The sequence below is a fragment of the Anabrus simplex genome, chromosome 1 (assembly GCF_040414725.1).
Source record: "Anabrus simplex isolate iqAnaSimp1 chromosome 1, ASM4041472v1, whole genome shotgun sequence".
NCBI classification, from domain to species: Eukaryota; Metazoa; Arthropoda; class Insecta; order Orthoptera; family Tettigoniidae; genus Anabrus; species Anabrus simplex.
The window spans coordinates 827,361,060-827,379,076 of NC_090265.1; the positions used below are offsets into that span (position 1 = coordinate 827,361,060).

Sequence of the window (18,017 nt, forward strand, 5' to 3'; positions counted from 1 at the left end):
TCCAATTAACGCATAGCCATATCATACAATATGCCTGATTTCTGTGGACCTAACATCCACCTAACTACAATGCGTATCCAGGACAGTCTGAAAGTATAGGACAGCTTGCTGCATGGCTATATGAAGAGTCTCCATGCTTATACCTGATATCTCTCCTGACATGCTTCTCTTCAGATGGAAACCTGTGTGAATGTTCCTCTGATAAACCCTACCTTGCAGTACTAATAGGTACTAATGAACCGTGCAGATCTTGTAACCCATGGACATTATCCATATCAAGTTTGGTATGCATACGGCAAATAGTTTCCTGTCTAGAGTGGTTTATGTAGGGAAAGTTTAATTGTAACCACCTGGTATATAAATCTACAGAACACCATAATGCAAAAAATGCATATTAGATGCATTCGACTACCACCGCCTCTATTCACTGCTATGTAGGTAGGCATTGAGGCTATGCAGGTGTGAATAATTATGAAACTAAACCATGAACTATCTAATTCTGAATATAAAAATCAAAAATTTTTTCCAGTTCGTCGAAGAATACTTCACAAAATAGTCTGCAACAAACGTATAGAATAACAAATTGAATTACCTGTTCTGGATAACAACTTTGAGCAACAACTCGAGGAAAAACACTGCTACATCTTCATCATATGCCATTCCCACACCAAGATGACCATCTGGACCATGTGAAGCAAATATTAGAGCCTGAGAAAAAAGAAAAGAAAAGCTATTAATAGAAATGATTCTTTTTCTTAACTTGACAACTGAACATTTCAAAGTTAAGCTTAAGGTGAGATACAGACTATACTATAAAATGTATGAAGCTATCCAGCCATAAACTCTGCTCCTAGACTCCTGAAGCAACCAAACCCAGCATCTATCCTCCATAACCACGTACCATCCTGGTCTCCACAAAATCAATCACATTTTAAAACAGTTATTAAATCTTTTCTCATGCTCATCACACACCTGTGAGCTTCTTCCAAAGAGCCCCATAGTCACATTCAGGAGTCCCACCAACCATCATAAAAATTGAATTACGCAAACTTTTCCCTCTTCTGGCTCTTTCCCTAATGAACACGTGCTGCAAGACCTATTGTCTACATATACTTGGCACTACTTTCACAAGTAGCATCCCCAATAAGTTTTACCCCATACAAGGTCATCATGACTGCATAGCTTTGTACATTGGCTTAACTACCAACGCTCTAGCCAAATTAATGTGTGGCCACACCAGTTTGTTTGTCCAACCCTTGTCCCGTTTCCCTACGGGGTCGGGTATGAGGTGAGATGAATTTGTCGTGGCGGTTTTTTTTATGACCGGATGCCCTTCCTGACGTCAACCTCATCAGAGGAGTTAATGGGAGATGAAATGAATGACGTGATATATGATAGTAGGGAGAGGGTGAAACCCGGTGCCGGCACATAGCCTACTCCTGTCGAATAAACAATAATTATAACATCACTGCACAGCTACAGATAATTGTTATTGGTGTGGTTGAGTTTGCGTTTGATATGTGAGCTCGTTAGGAGCCACCACTTTGAATCCAATGCCACTCAAATTTTATGGATGTCACAGGACATCATGATTCAATTTTAACAAAAAACAACAAGATTCAACACACAGCAGAGCTGAACATACATATTTTATCCTAATTGTATCCATACGCCTGGCACTCTTTTTTAAACTTGGAAAGTGTTTTATTCTATGTATATACATGAAGATAAAATCTTTTATACATATAATGTGATAATTTTACAAGCAAATCATATCATTCAAGCTCCAAAAACATCAACCAAGTGTAGAACTATGAAAATAAGACTTGAACACAGAAGTCAACCAATGAACTGAACAACACGCAAAACACGAAAGTTCATGTGCATGAAGTGTTCCTACATATGAGGTGCCTAGTATCAAACATGGACAAAAGCCATTTTGTTAATTTTTCAGTAGAGCTACATTTTCGTTTCTCTACGTTAAACCCCCGTTATATGTGTGAAAACTTTTGTGTGTCATATTTCCAGCCCTATGAACAAGAAAATCATGGTCGACACTTAGGAATTTCAGTCTAAGTCAATGTAAAACACGTTCAAATATGACGATGTCCATTTCTGAAACCGAGATTGGCTTTTGTCCATTTTTGATTCAAACATCCATGTAATTGTCCACTTTTAAAACGAACTATCCCAATATTTGGAAAAAAGTTGCAGTATGACTTGGAAGTAAACGTCCTTTTTAAAAGAAATATAATTAAAATATGAAAGAAATAAGGCTATTCTTATACTTTGTTGACATTTTTAACATTCATTTCAGTTCTTGCTTCACTGTATTTCTGGGCAAATAACCTCTGGTTCAACACAAGGGTCTTCCAAACAATCACATTCATTAACAGCTTGTTCATTTTCACTACAAATGTTCTTATTGATGACTTCGATATACCACTTAAGAGAGGCATTAATTTCCAATCTTTACCGAAGTGCTTTCCTAGTAATATGTCAACTTCTTTAAGTTTCTGTGGGTTTACATTCATGCCAATATCAGAAGTAAAGGATTCATTAACATTAGACTTACCTGTCATGCTTTCGTGATCTTACGCTTAATACCGGTACCTGTTTCCAAATAGTAGCCTACCTCACCTTTAACTACAACATTGCCTCTTTTCGTGCTCCTGAGTATAATTCTTTTACACTGTGAAATCTAGAAATGAAGTTGACTAGCAGATTTCAGATAAATCTGTGCTTGTTCTTTCCAATTCAGTGGTTCCAAGGTTTATCCAATCACTTTTACTGTGCCATACATTTTGAACACCTCAAGATATTCATCAGGAGTTACTATGGTTGTCATCTTATTAAGTTCTTTCTCAACGAGTCCAAAAATCCTATTTGGAGGCAAATATGAGTGTCCAGTAATTGGAAATACCAGTTTTAATTTGTCAACAGAGGATGGTGCATACGTTGTAAGCCACTTTGCACACATCGCCAACATATTACTGTTCTTATTTTGGCCGGTGCAGCCATCAGCAATCAACTTGACTGAAGTGAAGCCTTGTAAATCATTAGATCGCAACTCATTGACAACCGCTGATGCTGTTTCGTTTGATGATTTCTTTCCCTCATACTCCAGCCACGTATAAACAGACACATTATCAGGGCGCAGTTTGCTTTGAGATGTGCCTATTACAACAGACAGATTGTAACAGTAGAGTTGCCTGGAATAATAAGCCGACTGATCACTTAATATTGGTAAAACGAGGTTCTTTTGGCAATCATAGGACATTAAAAAACAGTCCTCCTCTTTTTTCCTTAAGATGTTGATAAAAATTCTCTGGTCGCCATGACAGTTTGATGTCACTTGTAGCATATGATTGGCTGAAACATTCATGTCCGTTTTTGATACAAACTACGTCTGGAGGTGTCCGATTATGAAAGAAACTGCATATTTCTATGTTAAAAATAACGTACAAATATTCGTTTATGAAAGACATGGACCACCAATTCAGAAAGAGCATTAAAAAAGCTATAAGGATCAATCCTTAACTCAATTTTGATATAGGTGGCGCATGTCCATGTTTGATATTAGGCACCTCATATATTGTTTTTATCTTATATACTTGTAAGTTAGTTTTAAGTGGAGATAGTGTTTTATAAACTAATTTGAAGACCTAAAGCATATCTTTAGAGACATACAATTGCAATGTCACACATAGTGACATACACGCCAGTTCCCGTTTTGACATGCCCCATTGGGATGTGACCAAATATTTGTTATAATATGGCATTCCCCAGACAATGTAATCTTAATCATAGCTTCATGATCTATATGTGAATGTATTGTTCAGCTGAAGATGACCCTATGTAGGGGAGTGGAACCGGTACTGTAGCATAATAAGTACAATAAATAAGTATTGATAGGTGGAAGTCCTTTCCTATTTCTAATTGTGTAGTTCGTCAATACGGATATGAAGATCATAGATTACGACAGCCAACAGATGTCGGGAGCTATCCGTTTTTCAATCGTTGTCCAAAGACACACAGTTACGAAGATATATCACTTCAAATTCCAACATGCAATATACTGCTCCGTAACCACAGCGGCACTTACTGCTACATGCAATATATTGCGCTGTGACCTTGAAGGGGTTCAGTTTGGCCGGTTTTGGAATCATGTCATCCTATAAAAGTGTTCTTACTTGTTGGAAGAATTCTGATCCCTTTTGCACTCTGTAATTTCCTTTCTGACCAAATTATCACTGGAGATTACACTTCCAATGTAAGGAAAACTATCCACACACTCTAGCTGGTGGTCTCCTAGTTTTACACTAGCTGGACGCCCTTCTCTGTTCACTGCCATCACCACTGTCTTGGTCTCATTGATGTTGAGGTTATATTCCTGGACCTGGGATTTCCATACATTGAGTCTGGTCTGTACTTCCTCTTCTGTTTCACCCCAAATCATGATATCATCAGCAAAGGCCACTGCATTCAGTTCACCTAACTTTTCCTTGACGTTCTTCATTATATTGTCCATAACAGTGATGAACAGTAGTGGGGACAGTGCACTTACTTGCTGAACACCACTCTTGGTCTCAAACCATGATGATCGACCTTCCCCAATTTGTACACAGCTAGTACAGTCTTTGTACAACATCTGAATTTTCCTTACCAGTCCCTCGGGCACATTTCTTTTCCTCAGGCACTCCCAGATCTTATCTCTTATAATACTATTAGGCCTTTTCTATATCCAGGAATACGACTAGGTTCTTGCCTTTCTCCCAGTACTTTTCCATCAGCATGCGGGTGCTAAAAATTAGAACTATTGTTGATCTGTTACTTCTGAATCTATATTGCTCCTCCTCTAACTGTGGTTCAATGATGGTTCTCAATCTCCTTTCCATGATCTTCTCTAGAATTTTTAGCCCATGAGACTGCAGTGTTTTTTCCTCTATAATTGGTGGGTTTCTGCCTGCTGCCTTTCTTAAACAGGGGAATTATAACGCCCTTGCTCTAATCTGCAGGTATTTTGTTGTCTGTCCATATGGCATTTAGTACGCTGTGCAGCCATTGTATATCCTAGATGCCTGCTGCCTTTATCATGTCTGCGTTCACTTCATCTGCACCTGAAGATTTTCCTTTAGGCATAGATTTTAAGGATGCCAGGTGATGGGAGGTTCCTCATTGTAGGCTTGGATGTCCGGTTCTGTATTTTGTTCTTGAACTGGTCTATTCAGTTACATTACAAGATATTAGAATCATTCCGTATTGACGGTTTTCACTTTACAAAGGTGAAAAATGAGAGTATCCTCCTAATTCAATACAATAAATATTCCGTCATTAGATGGAGTAAACAAATTCTAACATGTTTCGACTCGTTTGAGCCATCTTCAGTGAAAAGTGAGGGGAGTTTGAAATAATTCACATAATATAAGTTGAAAAAATGCTAAAAAACATAATGAAGGAGCAAATGAAAAAACAAACAAAAGAGAGCCTAGACGGAAACAAAATTAGCACAAATATACAATATTTACATCAATATGCGGAGCAAAAAACAACTCACTGCGACAAAATTCAGTGAAAAGGTGTTAATTTAAAATAATAATTGAAACTAAAAACTGTGTTAACCTCAGAAAACAAAGGAATGAAAAAACAAATGATGCAGATGGAAATGAACAATAGTAGCACATGGTGAGGTTGTGGACCTCATAGTTTACAAAATATTGTTTAGTAACAATAACAAAACTATGAGGTCCACAACCTCAACATGTGCTACTATTGTTCATTTCCATCTGCATCATTTGTTTTTTCATTCCTTTGTTTTCTTAGGTTAACACAGTTTTTAGTTTCAATTATTATTTTAAATTAACACCTTTTCACTGAATTTTGTCGCAGTGAGTTGTTTTTTGCTCCGCATATTGATGTAAATATTGTATATTTGTGCTAATTTTGTTTCCGTCTAGGCTCTCTTTCGTTTGTTTTTTCATTTGCTCCTTCATTACGTTTTTTTAGCATTTTTTCAACTTATATTATGTAAATTATTTCAAGCTCCCCTCATTTTTCACTGAAGATGGCTCAAACGAGTCGAAACATGTTTGAATTTGTTTACTCCGTCTAATGACGGAATATTTATTGTATTGAATTAGGAGGATACTCTCATTTTTCACCTTTGTAAAGTGGTCTATTCAGTACGTGGTCGTAATGGTTCTTCAGGACTTCTCTCATGTCACTTTCTGTCCTAACCAGATTTCCACCTTCATCTTCAAGTGCCTTTATGGTATTCATTGGTTTCCTTTTACCTCTGATAACACTATATAGTAGTTTCTTAATGCCTCTGCTGTCTTCCTCCAGTTTTTGAGTGAATATATTCCATGCCTTGGTCTTTTCTTCTGTAATTGTTCTTTTAACCTCCAGTTTCTTGTTTCAGTATAACTGTTCGAGGTTTCTGATCTTTGCTTCCTCTAGTAAGATCCGGTTTATTTTTCTCCCGATCCCTTTCTTTAAACAAGAGATTTCTTTCCCTGATTGCTGCTCTCACTCTTTCATTCCACCATGGTGTTTCCTTCTCCCTTGTTTTCATACTTGTCTTTCCACAAACTTCAATTGCTTCCTTAACCAGGTGTCCCTTAGTCTGCTCCATTCTGCCTCTCCATTTTTCCTTTCATCTCTTGGTAACAGGGTTTTTATCCAGTTCTGATACTCAGTTCTCTTACCTGTTTTCTGGAGTTCCCATACTTTGATTTTTGGCATTTTCCATTTCTGTACTTTTGGCACATAGAAGTTTCTCAGGTCCACTACTAATAGACGGTGGTCACTGTCAAGGCTCTCACTGGGTATTACTCTGACATCCATTACCATTCTGCTCTTTTCTTCATCTAAGATGACATAATCAATTACAGTCTTTTGTAGTCCATCCCAACTGTATCGTTTATGTTATGGTTCTGTCTCTTCTTGAACCAACTATTTTTCGCCACCAAACCATTCCTCATGCAAAAGTCAAGGAGATGTTCACCTATATTTCTTCCACCATATCCATGAGGTCCCATTACGTTTTCATATCCTGTTCTATCTGAACCAATCTGTGCATTCAGATCTCCTATAATGATTACTCCCTCTTTACTAATAACTTTTACCAAATCAAGAAACTGGTTCTTATCCTCTTGACAACATCCAGTTTGAGGTGCATACACCTGTACCAAAGTTAGTTTTCCTTTTACTAAATGCACTGTCACTTTTATTATTCTCTCACTAACATACTGAATGTCAGCAACTCCTCCTAGATCTTTACTCATGATGAAACCAACACCATTCCTCATTTCTTTGTCTTTTCCATGCCAATACAGTGTATACTGTTTTCTTAATTTCTTTATTCCTTTCCCTCTCCATTTGGTTTCACTCAGCCCCAGTATCATTAATTTCCTCCCTTCCATGAGGTCCACTAGTTCTTCACATTTTCCTGTGAGACTGAGTAAGGTGATGGTCCCAATCTGTGTTAGTCTCCTCCGGGATTTTTGCAGTTTTGCAAGACCCTGTCTATCATCAGGTCATAAACCATCATCCCTGACATGAGTCTGCTCATGCTGGCGTCTTAATTTAGTTGATAAATGCGTTCCGAGGCTCTTATGTGTTTTGAAAACAAGTACAAATAAGCTTTTTTACGGGCCTGCTAGACCTAACGTAAATGAGGATGTTCTTTTGGGATTTACTCCCTTAGCCTTTGAGGATCCCTCCTTATCCCACAAGGCAGAGGGTTTCATCTGTACTACCCCCAGAGGAATGGATTGCCTCCTCCGCCAGCTCCACCGTACCGAATCATATTCTTTGCTTTTGCTGCCATTGAGGTATTCACTCGTTACCCTGAGCTGAGACCCTTTACCAGATGTTACACACTGGGTCAGTGTGATCTGGGACTCACATAGGCAGGGTCGCCACTCCCTGGACAGGTCTGCCTCTAAGAGGGTCCCTACCTATTACCTAACATATAGTAGATATAATACAATATTGCCAAATCTAAATCATAGTTATTCACTATTTCTCCAAGAAAAGTCTAACATTTTCTTTTATGTTTTTTGTTCATATTCTTTTCTGACAGTAATGTCATACCATCATTTTACAAGGACATCTGCTGGCGACAACTTCTCACTTTGGTCCAAAATATGCAATGCAATCTGATACAGGCTGAATGTATATTGCCCTTAAGTTATAATATGAGTATTTTGCTCATAAATTTTGTACTTCATAAACACAGTACATAGTATAACTTTTAACCCTGACAATTACACCATACAATTTTCTGACGTGTCGTGTGAATGAATGCCATCTAGTACTCACAAGGAGGGGAGAGTTATCCCCTCCACCCCCTCTATTCCTTGTTCATTCCGTCTGGTAACTTTAACATAACTTTAAATGATAGTCTTTGAGTGGCACGTCTTCGAGACGTGTGGTGTAACTAAAGCGATATTTATAGACGTGTTACTGTCAGGGTTAAGTTTCTTTATAGAAATTCAATTACAACTTTTGGTTAAACAGACTTTCGGTTCACAGAGGTTCAGTTAATGATACTGTAATAGTATTTTTACAACTGACTTAGAATGCATGTCTTGTTTAATACCAAGTCTATTTCAAATTGCAGATATAAAGAAGCTGCTAGCACTGTGCACTTGTTGCATTACTTTGTTACTAAACACCAGCTGAAAGTGACAAATAGTGGTTCCACTCTACATACAGATATCACTTTCAGACATTAGTCATTAATGCTATGCATGAGTTATATATACAGTTTCCCCACTTAAAGGATGTGAAAGAGCAGTGGCATATTGCTAAGAAATCATCATTATCATCTTTGCATTTTCCCATTTATGTAGGATCTGCCTTCTTGCAATGTTTCCTCTACTTCAATCGATCCAGGTTTGATCCTGCCACAGCCAGCGTCTCTATGCCGAGTGTTGGGCGGCGGGAAATAACCTACCACCCTGATGGAGCCAACGGCTTTGGGGGGGAGGTTTGGGAGGATGGTGGTCTCTCAGTTGGTGGAAATGCCACTGAAAGCCACCATGCAACATCTGTACTTCATGTTAGGAGCGGCTGCAAAAGGCGCCTGTTCCCCATGTTAGGGGTGGCCTCAAGAAACCCTGGCAGAGGTATAAAATGCCCTTGACGACAGATGGAGCGACACGTCGGTTGAGGTATTTTTTGTTGTATCAACATGCAGTTGACTCTACATTTGGATATAAATGCTAGGGCATCCCCTCTAAGCGGTGTGCAACGTTTTTGCCCGAACGATGTGGACAATGGATGAGGGCTAAAGAAGTTAGACCAAAAGACATCAATATAAGAAATGTTATACCTATAATAAAATGTCCATTTTTGTCTGTCAAAACTGCACATCGTTCACGTTCCTAGCTCAGCTGATAGTGCATTGTAGGGATTAATGGTGGGGAAGCTACAAATGATAGTGAATGGCCTCCTCTCCTTCCTCTGTATCAGCTGCATAGTTCTTACAAACTGATGATACCTGAGTAACTTGTCGGTGCAATGTTATTTATGTCTTCCGCAAGGAACATTTTTATGCGATGTCAGAAACACAACAAAAGTACTACGCACCTTGACTAGTTCTTGCAATGAGTCAAGGCGTAGGAACTTGGACTCTGTTATCAGTTGTTCAAGGTGGCAATCTCGCACACACACATGAGCCTGCCGTATGTGCTCCTGGTCTTCAATGGATGGTACCTTCTGGTTTGATGGTTCTGAAAATTATAATTAATATAACTAGCTTTGATTCATAGATCTAACAAAGGCATACAATAATGTTCCCAAGGAGAAGGTGTGGGGAAACCATACTCATAGAGAGACTGGGTACACAAACGTAGAAATGGTGCAAGCAATGTGCAAAAATGGCGTCAGCAGCGTACAGACTCCATTTGGAAAGACAGAATGGTTTAGAAATGAAACTGGACCAAGACAAGGGAGTGTCCTGTTGCTTCTTTCGTTTCTAATGGTTATGGATGAAATTATACAGGAAACAAAGGAAATATGGGAATAGGGAGTTGAGGGTATTACTATTTGCAGACAACATTGTGGTCTGGGGAACAAAACTGCAAAGAAGTACAAGAACAACTTGATGCACTGAACGAGAAACTTGAAAATTATGGCACGAAAATCAGTACAGAGAAAAGTAAGACCATGGTGATATCAAGAAGAGAAAGTCAAGGGAAAGACATTGCAAAAATTGGTGGTCACAGCCTTGAAATTATTGACAGTTTCAAATATCTAGGGAGTGAATTAATGCAGAATACAAGGCTGGACATGGAGATTAGCAAAAGGGTGTAACAGAGCACTGCATTCTACCAGCGTGTAAGAAACCTTGCCTGGAATAAGGAAGTACCAAGAAGTGCAAAGAGATAATGTACAAAATGTATTATGCATTCATATTGACCTATGCGGCTGAGACTTTGACAATGACAAGTACGGAGGAGAGTAGAATTCAAGCCAGTGAAATGAAGTCCCTAAGAAATATGATAGGAAAGACAAGAAAAAAGAAGATGTGAGATAGGAGGTCGGAAAACCTAAATGAGAGAATTGACAGGAGTAAGGTAAGATGGTTTGGACATGTAAACGGATGGAGGAGGAAAGAAAACCGAAACAGATGACGGAGATGAAGTCTGAGGGAAAGAGAGCAATAGGGAGACCTAGAACAATGTGGATCAATTTGATAAAGAGGAGTATAAGAGAAAGAAACCTGGACTGTGACAAAACAATGGAAGAGGAATGGTGGAAGAGAAGAAGGTGGAGAAGTGCCATAAATGCCCTGACATGGATAAGGGTAAAGGAGGATAACAAGAATTGAATAATATAACAGATTTATAAAAATTCATAAAACAGTAAGAGAAAATAACTTACCAGACGCTAATGCAATATACGAATATAGAGAACTAAGTAAGCCAGTCTCTGTTTTTTGTGATGGCGTTTCTTCTCGCATTAAACAGATCTTCCCACTAGGTTCAATGAAGTCTTCTGCCTGTGAACAAACAGTTAAAGATGCTGTTATATTCTTGACAATAACTTGGTGGAAATAGGAAAAGAACGGCACTGCAACATACAGAATATACTTTCACTAAAACCCCCTAGCACTTGCTGAAAGATAAGAATTTCATTTTTGGTCCATATTGAACTGACATTACAATTAAATTAATAATATATTATGGTTCCACCTATTCAATACAATAACACTTAGTAATGCGAGGTTACATCACAAGTCGATCACAAATGGTACTGGTTTTGATTCGAGTTCTGGGTCATCATCAGCCAATCGTCTATTCAATACAATAACACTTAGTAATGCGAGGTTACATCACGAGTCAATCACAAATGGTACTGGTTTTGATTCGAGTTCTGGGTCATCATCAGCCAATCGTTCAAAAGGGACAAGATAAAAGCAATGCACAGATGAATAATAAGTAACAGAGAGTGACAGCCGACAGTGGGATTTGAATCCACTATCTCCTGAATGCAAGCTCACAGCTTGTGATGTAACCTCGCATTACTAAGTATTATTGTACTGAATAGGTGGAACCATAATATTTTATTAATTTAACTGTAACCCCTAGCACTTAGAAACGACTGAATTACTCAGTCTCATAGACCATGGTATCTCAAAGAGAAACAGTACAAATACAAAATTATAAGAAGCCAGTTTAGGAAATGAGCAAAATTATCATCATTAAGCATATGTTACAAAAACACATTTAAGAATGTATAATCTAATATCTAAGATAGAGTCCAGTAATGGAAGAGTCGGAATGATAAAAATCAGACTTGTCTCCTCTGTTAGCTCTAGTGGCACTACAATTGCACTATGGAGAGGGTAACTTGCTCGATTTTTTCTTTTTTCTTTTAGAAGTTGCTTTATGTTGCACCAACACAGATAGGTCTTAGGGCAACAATGGGACAAGAAACGACTAGGCTTTAAATAAGGTACAGCCCTACCATATGCCTGGCGTGAAAATGGGAAACCACGGAAAACCTCCTTCAGCGCTGCCGACAGTGGGATTTGAATCCACTATCTCCCGAATGCAAGCTCACAGCTACGTAACCCCAACCACGCAGCCACTTGCTCAGTATTTATTCCACTTGAACAAAGAATCTGCACATACACCAGAGTTTGTCCTAATACACGTATCATACAGAGCAGATAAATACTCTTCCATGTCTACCTCTTAGACCTGTCCCCTGATATGGGGTCGGGGATGAGGTGAGATGAAATACTCTTCCATATCATCACTTAAATATTCTATCAACAATGTGTAATAATTTGATGAATACTAATAAATAAAATCATGAATAATATATAAATAAAAATATGTAAATAAATAACATTACTCAAAAACTTCATAAAATACTTGAAATAAATAAAATTAATAAAAACATTTAATCGAAATGTCCGTAGTATGGGCGCCAGAGTTCACCAGAATGGATCCCTCGAATTTTGATAGAGCATGATAATTCTTTATATCGCAGGGTGTGTACATAATGCTGCGTACTGGTACATCTGCTGCAGGCCTTACCTAACCTCCTGAAAACGACTAAATAGGTAGGAACTGCACCTAGGTTCATCAATAACCCCAGTGATTCTAAAATAGCCAACTATATTCTTAACAAAATCCGTGCATGAGCACCTCATCAACACACAAAATTATACATATAATACACACACAAAAGATTGTTGGAAGACTCCATATTTACAACAACAACAATAATGAAAACAGTGGGAAAACGAAAGCGAGAACTAAGCTACCATTTGTAGATAGTCCGATGAACAATGTACATATATGTAGATAAATACCCTTCACTGTCTCTGTATCAATACGACTTGTAGATTCTCATAATCGGCAGTTATAACATCACACAGATACTGTACCACGTAATACTGTGTTCACAGACTTAAACATTTGTTGAAAAGATATATACATTTGAGCAACACACGTTTGTCGATCCTGAACATAAATTATGGAAAGTCTGAGATAGCTTCCACCAACATATAATGCCAGGCCGCCACAAGTGCTACAATATTTAATTTTGTTGATCAGCCACTTTCCACGAACATAACAAGACTACGTTCCACGAACGTTTGAAGTCCAGTCCAGTATAGTGCAGCAGTCTCACTCCAGTACCGTGTATCAGCACTACTTCATTCCCGTACAGTGTGTCAGTTGTGGTTCCTTTCCGCTGTGATGTCCAAGTTTATATAAACATCCGCTTCTCCCTTCCTCTCAGATGATACGCCGAGGTAGATCCTCGCCAGCCAATCATGGTAGATCCTCTTGTCAAGACTATGCCCTGAACTTTTCCTTGGTCCCAAGTTATAAACAAACTCTTGGGTGTTCCACATGAGTCATAGAACTTTCCTAGTACAACAACAAGCTCAACTCATCAGACTGGGATGCCCGCATGAGTCATACAAATTACCAGAGTCCAATATAGCAATGTTTTCCCAGTACAAAACAAATTACTCATACCTACATATGTGGATATATCCCAGCTTACAAATACACTGACTGACAGAGCAAATGCAACACCAAGAAGGAGTGGTCAGAACTTTATGCCAATTGCAGGGTAGACTGACATCACTGAGGTATGCTCATGATGTGAAATGCGCCGCTGTGCTGCGCACGTAGCGAACGATAAATGGGACACGGCGTTGGCGAATGGCCCACTTCGTACCGTGATTTCTCAGCCGACAGTCATTGTAGAACGTGTTGTCGTGTGCCACAGGACACGTGTATAGCTAAGAATGCCAGGCCGCCGTCAACGGAGGCATTTCCAGCAGACAGACGACTTTACGAGGGGTGTGGTGATCGGCCTGAGAAGGGCAGGTTGGTCACTTCGTCAAATCGCAGCCGATACCCATAGGGATGTGTCCACGGTGCAGCGCCTGTGGCGAAGATGGTTGGCGCAGGGACATGTGGCACGTGCGAGGGGTCCAGGCGCAGCCCGAGTGACGTCAGCACGCGAGGATCGGTGCATCCGCCGCCAAGCGGTGGCAGCTCCGCACGCCACGTCAACCGCCATTCTTCAGCATGTGCAAGACACCCTGGCTGTTCCAATATCGACCAGAACAATTTCCCGTCGATTGGTTGAAGGAGGCCTGCAGTCCCGGCGTCTGCTCAGAAGACTACCATTGACTCCACAGCATAGACGTGCACGCCTGGCATGGTGCCGGGCTAGAGCGACTTGGATGAGGGAATGGCGGAACGTCGTGTTCTCCGATGAGTCACGCTTCTGTTCTGTCAGTGATAGTCACCGCAGACGAGTGTGGCGTCGGCGTGGAGAAAGGTCAAATCCGGCAGTAACTGTGGAGCGCCCTACCGCTAGACAACGCGGCATCATGGTTTGGGGTGCTATTGCGTATAATTCCACGTCACCTTTAGTGCGTATTCAAGGCACGTTAAATGCCCACCGCTACGTGCAGCATGTGCTGCGGCCGGTGGCACTCCCGTACCTTCAGGGGCTGCCCAATGCTCTGTTTCAGCAGGATAATGCCTGCCCACACACTGCTCGCATCTCCCAACAGGTTCTACGAGGTGTACAGATGCTTCCGTGGCCAGCGTACTCTCCGGATCTCTCACCAATCGAACACGTGTGGGATCTCATTGGACGCCGTTTGCAAACTCTGCCCCAGCCTCGTACGGATGACCAACTGTGGCAAATGGTTGACAGAGAATGGAGAACCATCCCTCAGGACACCATCCGCACTCTTATTGACTCTGTACCTCGACGTGTTTCTGCGTGCATCGCCGCTCGCGGTGGTTCTACATCCTACTGAGTCGATGCCGTGCGCATTGTGTAACCTGCATATCGGTTTGAAATAAACATGAATTAATCGTCCGTGCCGTCTCTGTTTTTTCCCCAACTTTCATCCCTTTCGAACCACTCCTTCTTGGTGTTGCATTTGCTCTGTCAGTCAGTGTATAAATGACAAAATATACAAATCAAATACTGATAATAATAATAATAATAATAATAATAATAATAATAATAATAATAATAATAATAATAAATAGAATATTGACAATAATATCTCTCACTTCTACATATAGTGCGAGGGTGTGATATATGTACTATCACAAATGAGCAGACAAATATACAGCAGACATGCAATAATCCGTTTGTGGTCAGGAGTGAGGCCATGATGGCTATAAGAATAGACAGATAATGGAATAAAGTGAGAAAACCACCACCACACTATCTGCACACAGTTTTTCACCCTTTATTTTCAAGTGTGTAATATCAAGACAAAATTTAAATTTACCTAATCAGCCTATGCTTGCTTTCAAATACGCATCTCTACCAAGCTTGCTGTTCATACCACAAACAGCTTTTGATCTTGAAAGGGGAATCCTTTGGTTTTGTATCACGTATGGTGTCACTGACTGTCATACACCTAATATCATGAATTGGTGTGATACCTATGAACTCTAGTGACACATTCTTGGGTGATTTACGTTCAGTTACATTGTCTGGGAGTGTTGGCCTGTCACCAAGAAGCATGAACAACACTTACAGGTTATGGAAATGAAGATGCTTCGATGGCCTATGGGACTCAAAACTGGACCACGTCAGAAATCAGGATGTGAGGAAGCCATTTGGTATGGCTTCAATTACCGAGAATATGTGAGCAACTCAATCTGAGGTGGTATGGCCATGTATCGGCACTTCATTTGCAAAGAGAGCATTAGAATTGAACCCTGAGGGCCATTGACCATGAAGGCAGCCAAAGAAACGATGACTCGATGCTCTGAAGGAGGACATGTTCTTGGTTGGCTATGGCTGCATTGCTACAGCTGCAGGACACTAGTTAATAATAAGAAAGAACAACCCAAAGTTAAAAAAAAAGCTAAAGATATACAACAATGTTAAAAAAAAAATAATACTTGAGGGCCAGTGATGCTCCACAGCATTTGTTATAAATAGATCAGATATAAAACTGCTCCATGTGCTGCTCGACTACTATTTTGAATTTACAATTTGAACGTTAACTTTCAGGATTTGTATTACCGGTTATTTATGTGTGAAGTGTATTTTTGTAGATTTCTTTATTGTGACGTTGACTGAAAGTTCACAATTTTTTTTTCAATTTGTTTTACATCGCACCGACACAGATAGGTCTTAGGGCAACGATGGGATAAGAAAGGGCTGGGAGTGGGAAGAAAGCAGCCTTGGCCTTAATTAAGGTACAGCTGCAACATTTGTCTGGTGTAAAAACAGAAAACCATGGAAAACCACCTTTAAGAGCTGCCGATAGTGGGGTCCGAACCCACTATGGACCAAATGCAAGCTAACAGCTACGTGACCCAAACCACACAGCAAATCGCTCAAATTTTACAAACTATTTTGTAGCTTAAGAGTTACTGTTGTAAACAATTGCATTCAAAGTTTTAATTTTAGATTATTCGGTTTCGCATGGGGGAAGTAACTGATCCTTTAAAATAATGACAATAGTTTTATCAACAATTACAAAACTGCTGTTGAGGATTTTGTTTCCAATGAAACTTGCTAAGGACCTCAAGACAAGAATGTGAAGATAGCAAGCCTAACTGTGAACTCCCAGACGTAAAGGCAGAAGAATGCGAATTATTGAAACTTGGACAGCAAATAATCTTTAGTAAATAACGGGTCAGCTTAATTATACTTCCTTCCTTCAATCTTAAGTGATACCATTGAAATTAAACTGATTTTTAAAAATACATCATTACGTGTACATTTGAAGTTAGCTACTGTACTTTATAGTAATTGATAATGGTATTACATGGTCCTGGAGTCAGTCTATTGTGTTTTTTCTTTTACATATATTTCACGCTGTTATGATAGATGTTGGTAAATGTTTACGATTTTCAGTTTTGCTGTTTTTTGAGTTACTTGGGTCGAATCTGTGTTCATGATTTACATATTTTATAAACAATAAATAATATCATTTTGTGGTTTTGTACTTTGTAAATGAAATTAATGTCCAATATAATAGATCTCTACAGAAATTATGAACATTATCAGTGTTAATTTTATCTAGAACTTACGTCCATCGTTTTACTCTTGCTTCACAGCAGACTGTAAATATACCCCAAGGGCAATGACCCAAGACAATCGCCATGTTGTATTCTACAATGCTTTCTGATATATTGTAGGTGGCTTTATACCTTCCCGTCTGTATGTAGACTTTTTCTTTTAGCAGCATGTAAGTTATTAGGAACGTTCTGCCATCTGTTGAATATATTTGGAAGGTGGGGAAGGTTAGAGAATCAATGAGTATCCAGCAGGGAATAGTATTCTCCATGATCAGAGGAAGTGTATACTCTCTACCTTGATAGGTTGAGGATCTTGTTTTCAGTGAAACATGCCAAGGACCTAGAGACAAAAATGTGAAGATAGCAAGCCTAACTGTGAACTTCCAGACATAAAGGTAGAAGAATGCAAATTACTGAAACCTGACAGTAAATAATCTTTAGTAAATAATGTGACAGGCTTTAAAAGGCTTTAAAAGTTAAGCTGTTATATTATAAGCAATTCTACAAGCCTATGTGAGCAAGGAAAATATTTATGAAACAGTGCATCTTTATTATCAATGGAAGATATAAGTCAAGTATAATTCATTAGGAAACTATTGCGTGAACTATGGCTGCATACAATGACATTACTAAGGATGAAAATCATATATATCAGAATATCAATGGAAGTTTTAGTTGCTTAGCAATCTGCTAAGTACAAAATGTATTGCGAGGGTAAGCCTTTGCCTGCAATTATTGGAGTGATCATTTGATGATTTGATTTCTGAATCACTCAAAGTTAGCTGAACTTAGAGACCTATCAATATCTCATGATCCACTGGCAGGTAATTCTGGAGAGAATAAAATGGACGGATGGGTTTGCCACATCTGTTTTAGTGAACTCTTTTAATATATAATGTACCCATCCAAATTGGTCCTAATTACAAGGAAAGGAATATAATTTAATTAGGGAGAACTGGTATTCTG

The 18,017-nt window shown here is 39.1% G+C and overlaps 1 protein-coding gene across 1 annotated transcript in view; it reads right to left on the reverse strand.

Moving 5' to 3' along the window:
• garz (Sec7 domain-containing protein garz) overlaps positions 1-18,017 on the reverse strand; it is a 332,880-nt gene that overhangs the window by 150,124 nt on the left and 164,739 nt on the right. Inside the window, exons 19-21 of the mRNA XM_067136362.2 lie at positions 10,894-11,011; positions 9,598-9,740; positions 593-708 (exon numbers count right to left, since the gene is read on the reverse strand). Of these exons, the coding sequence (XP_066992463.2) occupies positions 593-708; positions 9,598-9,740; positions 10,894-11,011 (377 nt within the window). The remainder of the gene's footprint in view (positions 1-592; positions 709-9,597; positions 9,741-10,893; positions 11,012-18,017) is intronic.